The sequence below is a fragment of the Pristiophorus japonicus genome, unplaced genomic scaffold, assembly GCF_044704955.1.
Source record: "Pristiophorus japonicus isolate sPriJap1 unplaced genomic scaffold, sPriJap1.hap1 HAP1_SCAFFOLD_455, whole genome shotgun sequence".
In the NCBI taxonomy this organism is placed as follows: domain Eukaryota; kingdom Metazoa; phylum Chordata; class Chondrichthyes; family Pristiophoridae; genus Pristiophorus; species Pristiophorus japonicus.
Genome location: NW_027254358.1, coordinates 406,283 through 414,655, shown reverse-complemented (window position 1 = coordinate 414,655; position 8,373 = coordinate 406,283). Strand labels below are relative to the sequence as shown.

General features: G+C 54.5%; 1 protein-coding gene across 1 annotated transcript; it reads left to right on the top strand.

Annotated features, from left to right (window-relative positions):
• The first annotated feature begins 3,268 nt into the window (after nucleotides 1-3,268).
• Nucleotides 3,269-4,171, top strand: LOC139252340 (probable G-protein coupled receptor 139). The gene has a single exon (XM_070873343.1). It carries the CDS (start codon nucleotides 3,347-3,349, stop codon nucleotides 4,169-4,171), a length of 825 nt encoding a protein of 274 aa, XP_070729444.1. The 5' UTR covers nucleotides 3,269-3,346.
• Nucleotides 4,172-8,373: the final 4,202 nt, after the last annotated feature.

Sequence of the window (8,373 nt, the reverse complement as noted above, 5' to 3'; positions counted from 1 at the left end):
CTGGTGAAACATGGCCCGTTGTCACTGACCAGTATGTCAGGCAGGCCGTGGGTGGCAAACATGGCCCTCAGGCTTTCAATAGTGGCGGTGGCGGTGCTTCCCGACATTATTTCACATGCAATCCATTTTGAATAAGCATCCACCACCACCAGGAACATTTTACCGAAAAACGGGCCCGCATAGTCGACATGGATCCTCGACCATAGTCTGAAGGTCCAGGACCACAAACTTAGTGGTGCCTCTCACGGTGCGTTGCTCAACTGAGCACATACTCTGCATTGCTGTACACAGGACTCTAAGTCAGAGTCGATACCGGGCCACCACATGTGGGATCTGGCTATCGCTTTCATCATTACTATACCCGGGTGTGTGCTGTGGAGATCCGAGATGAACGTCTCCCTGCCCTTTTTGGGTAGCACTACGCGGCTACCCCACAACAGGCAGTCTGCCTGAATGGACAGCTCGTCCTTTCGCTGCTGGAACAGCTTGATTAGCTCTTGCATTTCAACGGGGATTTTTTTCCCCCATACCCAGTTCTCACCCTTGCGCAATAACACATGTAGGGGCTCTAAAAGGGTGCTTAACCCCGGAAGGAAGTTACCAAAATAATTGAAGAGTCCCAGGAACGACCGCAGCTCCGTGGCATTTTGTGGCCTGGGCGCATTCCTGATAGCCTCTGTCTTGGCGTCTGTGGGCCGAATGCCATCCGCCGTGATCTTTCTCCCCAAAAACTCCACTTCTGTTGCCTTGAAGACGCATTTCGACCTCTTCAGCCGCAGCCCTACACGATCCAGTCACTGGAGGACCTCCTCCAGGTTTTGTAGGTGCTCAGCGGTGTCCCGACCCATGAGCAATATGTCGTCCTGAAAGACCACCGTGTGTGGTACCGACTTAAGTAGGCTCTCCATGTTTCTCTGGAAGATCGCTGCAGCTGACCGAATTCCAAACGGGCATCTGTTGTAGATGAACAGTCCCTTTTGCGTGTTGATTCAGGTGAGGCCCTTCGAAGACTCCTCCAGCTCCTGCGTCATGTAGGCCGAAGTCAGGTCGAATTTGGTGAACATCTTGCCTCCTGCCAGCGTCGCAAATAGGTCGTCTGACTTAGGTAGCGGGTATTGGTCCTGTAGCGAGAAACGATTAATAGTTACTTTATAATCGCCGCAAATCCTGACCGTGCCATCACTTTTGAGTACTGGAACAATCGGGCTGGCCCACTCGCTGAATTCCACTGGGGATATGATGCCCTCGCGTTGCAGCCTGTCCAGCTCGATTTCCACTCTCTCCCTCATCATGTGAGGTACCGCTCGCGCCTTGTGGTGAATGGATCGTGCCTCTGGGACCAAGTGGATCCACACCTTCGTCCCAGAAAAGTTTCCAATGCCTGGCTCAAAAAGGGAAGGAAATTTGTCAAGAACCTGGGTACATGAGGCCTCATCGACATGTGATAGCGCTCGGATGTCATCCCAGTTCCAGCGGATTTTGCCCAGCCAGCTCCTTCCAAGCAATGTGGGGCCATCGCCCGGGACAATCTAGAGTGGCAGTTCGTGCACCGTGCCCTCGTAGGTGACCTTGACCATGGCGCTGCCCAGGACAGTGATAAGCTCTTTGGTGTATGTTCTCAGTTTCGTGTGGATGGGGCTCAGGGCTGGTCTGAATGCCTTGTTGCACCACAATCTCTCAAACGTCTTTTTATTCATGATGGATTGGCTAGCGCCAGTGTCCAGTTCCATGGCTACGGGTAAGCCATTCAATTTTATGTTTAGCATTATAGGTGGACATTTCATCGAAAATGTGTGCACCCTGTGTACTTCAGCATCTGCCTCCTCTCTCTGAGGCTCGAAATTGTTCTGATCCACCATGGACCGATCTTCCTCTGCCACGTGGTGGTTAGTAGGTTTTGTCAAGCTTGCAGCTCATTTGCAAGCTCGTTGGAGGTGCCCCATTGTTCCACAGCTCTTGCAAACAAACACTTTGAAGTGGCATGAATAGGCTGAATGGAAGCCTCCACAACGCCAACAAGGTGTGAATTGCCTTGCATTCATCCTTTGTTGGGGACTCCGAATCACCTGGCACCTGAGGCCTGCTGGCAGTTGCAGACTCGTGGGTTCTGCCCTATACATTTCTGCTTGCAAACACAGTTCCAGTTAATTTATGAACATTGCTAGCACTTGTGTGCTGAGAGATTTATTTGGTGTTATCACTGGTGGACATAAACGCCTGTGCTATCGCAATGGCCTTACTGAGGGTCGGTGTCTCGACAGTCAAAAGTTTTCGTAGGATGGTCTCGTGGCCAATGCCCAGTACAAAAAAGTCTCTGAGCATTTGCTCCAGGTAGCCATCAAACTCACATTGTCCTGCAAGTCGCCTTAGCTCGGCGACGTAGCTCGCCACTTCCTGACCTTCAGATCGCTGGCACGTGTAGAGCCGATACCTCAGCATCAGCATGCTCTCCCTCAGGTTAAGATGCTTCCAAACCAGTGTACACAGCTCCTCATACGACTTATCTGTGGGTTTCACCGGAGCCAGAAGATTCTTCATGAGGCTGTAGGTCGGTGCCCCGCAGACTGTGAGGAGGACCGCTCTCCTTTTTGCAGCGTTTCCTTCTCCGTCCAGCTCGTTGGCTACAAAGTATTGGTCTAGCCATTCGACATAGGCTTCCCAGTCCTCACCCTCCGAGATCTTCTCCAGGATGCCCACAGTTTGCTGCATCTTTGCATTGGATTCATATTCTCGTCGCCAGTTATTGTGTTCCTAACACAGTTGAGGCTGCACACAGGGAGGTTAAAGTAACAGTAACCTCAGTCTTTAATAAGACACTCCAGAGTGAGGAACAGGCCTTCGGGGCTGGCTTATATACAGTGCTCCCAAGGGATGCTGTGATCCCTTGGGACTTCAGGGGATGAGCTCCCTGGTGGCGGAACACGGGAGTGCATGCTTTACAGATACACCACAATATCACCTTCCTTTCATCGTCCCTGGGTCAAAACCTTGGAATTCCCTCCTGAACAGCACTGAGAGTTCCTTCAGCACATGGACTGCAACGGTTCAAGTAGAAGACCCACCACAACCTTCCCAACGATGAGTAAGGATGGGCAATAAACACTGGCCTTGCTAGAGATGCCCATATCCCATGAATGAATACATTTGAAGTTATTAACAGATGATCTAGAGAATGTCCTAATGTTTACAGGTTTTCCAGAGATGGTACTAATATTTACACTGGGTCCCAGCATGATGTATAACATTCCTGTTATGTCCTTGCCTTACAGTTAACCTACTGACGATTGTGATCCTGACTCGGGGAAAGTGCGGTCTCTCCAAATGTGTCACTCGTTACCTGGTGGCCATGGCAGCAGCGGATCTACAGGTCGTTATCCTCGACCTGATATTGAGGCAAATTCCAGTTCGTTATTCGAGTCACTTCCATTTCGTGATGCCCATTCCTGTGTGTAATATCCACGCCGTCCTGCTGTATGCAGCCACAGACTGCTCTGTCTGGTTCACCGTCACTTTCACCTTCGATCGATTTGTGGCCATTTGTTGCCAGAAGCTGAAAACCAAATATTGCACCGAGAGAACAGCGGCTGTGGTTCTGGGAACAGTGACTGTGCTGAGCTGTTTAAAGGATATTTTCTGGTATTTTATGTTAACGGGTAAATATTACCTCTACAACGATCCCTGGTTTTGTTATGGACGAGATGGTGTTGTTGGTTCAAGAGTCTGGGCAATAATCGAACTCCTTCATTATATTCTCACCCCTTTTGTCCCATTTGTTCTGATCCTGCTGCTCAATGCTCTCACCGTCAGACACATTTTAGTGGCCAGCAGAGCTCGCAGGAGACTCCGGGGTCCCAGCCATGGGGGGGGTCCCAGAGACCCTGAGATGGAGAGCCGCAGGAAATCTGTCATTTTATTGTTTGTTATCTCGGGGAATTTCATCCTGTTATGGTCAACGTATATGGTGTATTCTATATGCAACCGACTGTGGTACATTGGATTTTATGCTGTATCTCTACCTCTCTATGTACAAGAGCTGGGCTTCATGCTGCAACTCCTGAGTTGCTGCACCAACACTTGTATTTATGCTGTGACCCAGACTAAGTTCAGAGAGCAGTTAAAGAATGTGATGAAATATCCCTTTAATAGAATTGTCAAATGTATTAAACAATAAGAACTGAAGATTTTTCAGCATCAGAACTGAATCCTATCTTATATTTTCACCAACCAGCTCACCCTGTGATATAGACACAGTGGGTCTGCTCTCCCCGGGGTCTGTGATACACAGTGGGCCTGGTCTGCTCTCCCCGGGGTCTGTGATACACAGTGGGCCCAGTCTGCTCTCCCCCCAGGGTCTGTGATACACAGTGGGCCCGGTCTGCTCTCCCCCAAGGGTCTGTGATACACAGTGGGCCCAGTCTGCTCTCCCCCCGGGGTCTATGATACACAGTGGGCCCAGTCTGCTCTCCCCCCAGGGTCTGTGATACACAGTGGGCCCAGTCTGCTCTCCCTCCAGGGTCTGTGATACACAGTGGGCCCAGTCTGCTCTCCCCCGGGGTCTGTGATACACAGTGGGCCCGGTCTGCTCTCCCCCCGGGGTCTGTGATACACAGTGGGCCCGGTCTGCTCTTCCCCCAGGGTCTGTGATATACAGTGGGCGGGGGGGTGGGGTGGGTCTTTATGTAGTAAAATGTGCCAAGTTGGTTTGTAGGAGTGTTATCAAACAGACTTTGACACCGAACCATGTAAGCAAATATTAAGGCAGATGACTAAAAGCTTGGTCAAAGAGGTAGGTTTTAAGAGCATCTTATCGGAGGAGAGAAAAGTAGAGAGGTGGAGAAGTTTAGGAAGAGAATTCTAGAGCTTCGGGTCTTGTCAGCTGAAGGCATGGTCACCAATGGTGGAGTGACTTGTGATATATTCTTCATGACATCACAAGCATACACATGCACATGATGGCTCTACAGGAACTCATCATGTGACCTTGTCACATGATCCTTTTATTATATGGGAGTAACTATTTGCACTGCGTTTTTCTCCGCATGTGTCTGTCAAGCTCTGCCCCACTCCCCCCCATTGCCTCCCACCCGAACCACAGTTGCATTACCACCGTAGTCCACTAGGAGGAGCAGTAGTTCCACTAGGAGGAGCTCCATATTATATGATTAAAATCGGGGATGCGTAATCGGTCAGCATTGGAGGAGTGCAAATATCTCGGGGGGTTGTGGGGCTGGAGGAGATTACAGAGATAGGGAGGGGCGAGGCCATGGAGGGATTTTTAAACAAGGATGAAAATTTTAAAATCAAGGTGCTGTTTAACCTGGAGCCAATGTTGGTCAGCAAGCACAGGGGTGATAGGTGAGCGGGACTTGGTGCGAGCTAGGACATGGGCTGCAGAATTTTGGATCACCTCTAGTTTACATAGGGTAGAATGTGGGAGGCCAGCCAGGAGTGCGTTGGAATAGTCAAGTTTGGAGGTAACAAAGGCACGGATGAGGGCTTCAGCAGCAAATGAGCTGAGGCAGGGGCAAAGTCAGGCGATGTTATGGAGATGGAAATAGGCGGTCTTAGTGCTGGTGCCGATATGTGATCGAAAGCTCAGCTTGGAGTGAAATATCACACTAGCTCAGAAGGTTGCGAACAGCCTGATTGAGCCTCAGACAGTTGCCAGGGAGGGAGATGGAGTTGGTAACCAGGGAACAGAGTTTGTGACGGGTACCGAAGACAATGCCTTCGGTTTTCCCAATATTTAGTTGGAGGAAATTTCTGCTCATTCAGTCAACCAAGCAACCTGACAATTTATAGACAGTGGAAGGGTCGAGAGAAGTGGTAGTGAGGTCAGCGTACATGTGGAAACTAAGGCTGTGTTTTCAGATGATGTCGCCAAGGGGCAACATGTCGATGAAAACTAGGAGGGGGCCAAGGATAGATCGATATACAGACACAGTGAGGCCAGTCTGCTGCCCCATGACACAGTCACAAATGGCAGTGTTCATGTCCCATTTAAATGCAGGCGTGAGTGGATCCCATCACATTCGCTGGCTCTCTGGCTCCCTGGCTCCTTGGGTCCCTGGCTCCTTGGGTCCCTGGCTTCCTGGCTCCCTGGCTTCCTGGCTCCCTGGCTCCTTGGGTCCCTGGCTCCTTGGTGCCTGGCTCCCTGGCTCCTTGGTCCCTTGCTCCCTGGCTCACTGGCTCCCTGGCTCCCTGGCTTCCTGGCTCCCTGGCTCTTTGGGTCCCTGGCTCTCTGGCTTCCTGGCTCCCTGGCTCCCTGGCTCCCTGGTTCCTTGGGTCCCTGGCTCCCTGGCTCCTTGGCTCCTTGGGTCCCTGGCTCCCTGGCTCCTTCGGTTCCTGGCTCCCTGGCTCCCTGGCTCCTTGGCTCCTTGGCTCCTTGGTCCCTGGCTCCCTGGCTCCCTGGCTCCTTGGTCCCTGGCTCCCTGGCTCCCTGGCTCCTTGGGTCCCTGGCTCCTTGGGTCCCTGACTCCCTGGCTCCCTGGCTCCTTGGGTCCCTGGCTCCCTGGCTCCCTGGCTCCTTAGTCCCTGGCTCCCTGGCTCCCTGGCTCCCTGGCTCCGTGGCTCCCTGGCTCCCTGGCTCCCTGGCTTCCTGGCTCCCTGGCACCATGGCTTCCTGGCTTCCTGGCTTCCTGGCTTCCTGGCTCCCTGGCTTCCTGGCTCTTTGGCTCCTTGGGTCCCTGGCTCCTTTGTGCCTGGCTCCCTGGCTCCTTGGTCCCTGACTCCCTGGCTCCCTGGCTCCCTGGCTCCCTGGCTTCCTGGCTCCCTGGCTCCTTGGGTCCCTGGCTCCTGGCTCCCTGGCTCCTTGGCTCCTTGGATCCCTGACTCCCTGGCTCCTTCGGTTCCTGGCTCCCTGACTCCCTGGCTCCCTGGCTCCTTGGCTCCTTGGTCCCTGGCTCCCTGGCTCCCTGGCTCCTTGGGTCCCTGGCTCCTTGGGTCCCTGACTCCCTGGCTCCCTGGCTCCTTGGCTCCTTGGGTCCCTGGCTCCCTGGCTCCCTGGCTTCCTGGCTCCCTGGCACCATGGCTTCCTGGCTTCCTGGCTTCCTGGCTTCCTGGCTTCCTGGCTCCCTGGCTTCCTGGCTCCCTGGCTCCTTGGGTCCCTGGCTCCTTGGTGCCTGGCTCCCTGGCTCCTTGGTCCCTGAATCCCTGGCTCCCTGGCTCCCTGGCTCCCTGGCTTCCTGGCTCCCTGGCTCCTTGGGTCCCTGGCTCCCTGGCTTCCTGGCTCCCTGGCTCCCTGTCTCCCTGGTTCCTTGGGTCCCTGGCTCCTGGCTCCCTGGCTCCTTGGCTCCTTGGGTCCCTGGCTCCCTGGCTCCTTCGGTTCCTGGCTCCCTGACTCCCTGGCTCCCTGGCTCCTTGGCTCCTTGGTCGCTGGCTCCCTGGCCCCCTGGCTCCTTGGGTCCCTGGCTCCTTGGGTCCCTGACTCCCTGGCTCCCTGGCTCCTTGGCTCCTTGGGTCCCTGGCTCCCTGGCTCCTTCGGTTCCTGGCTCCCTGACTCCCTGGCTCCCTGGCTCCTTGGCTCCTTGGTCCATGGCTCCCTGGCTCCCTGGCTCCTTGGGTCCCTGGCTCCTTGGGTCCCTGACTCCCTGGCTCCCTGGCTCCCTGGGTCCCTAGCTCCCTGGCTCCCTGGCTCCCTGGCTCCCTGGCTCCCTGGCTCCCTGGCTCCTTGGTCCCTGGCTCCCTGGCTCCCTTGCTCCCTGGCTCCTTGGGTCCCTGGCTCCCTGGCTCCTTCGGTTCCTGGCTCCCTGGCTCCCTGGCTCCTTGGCTCCTTGGCTCCTTGGTCCCTGGCTCCCTGCCTCCCTGGCTCCCTGGCTCCTTGGGTCCCTGGCTCCTTGGGTCCCTGACTCCCTGGCTCCCTGGCTCCTTGGGTCCCTGGCTCCCTGGCTCCCTGGCTCCTTAGTTTCTGGCACCCTGGCTCCCTGGCTCCCTGGCTCTGTGGCTCCCTGGCTCCCTGGGTCCCTGGCTCCCTGGCTCCCTGGCTCCCTGGGTCCCTGGCTCCCTGGGTCCCTGGCTCCTTGGGTTCCTGGCTGCCTGGCTCCTTGGGTCCCTGGTCCCTGGCTTGAAGAGATCGCAAAATCTCTGTTTAAAGAATGGACTCAGTTGAAAATATTTTGTGGACTTTATGGGTTTTTCTGAGGGTATTGTCCCTGTGATGGGCTCACCCTGCGTGATACGTGAGAAAGCTGGGGGGTTTTAATACTCCAGAGACCTCACGGCAGTTAGCTGTGACAAACGAACTGTCAGTCATCCAGTACAGGTTTGCCCACCAGTCCCAGCTAAAGGAAGGGAGCCATGAATATTGACAAAAGAGCTGTCGGCCAGGAAGGGGGGCCACTGACAAAGCCACTCTAATATGCAAAAGCACAAAGG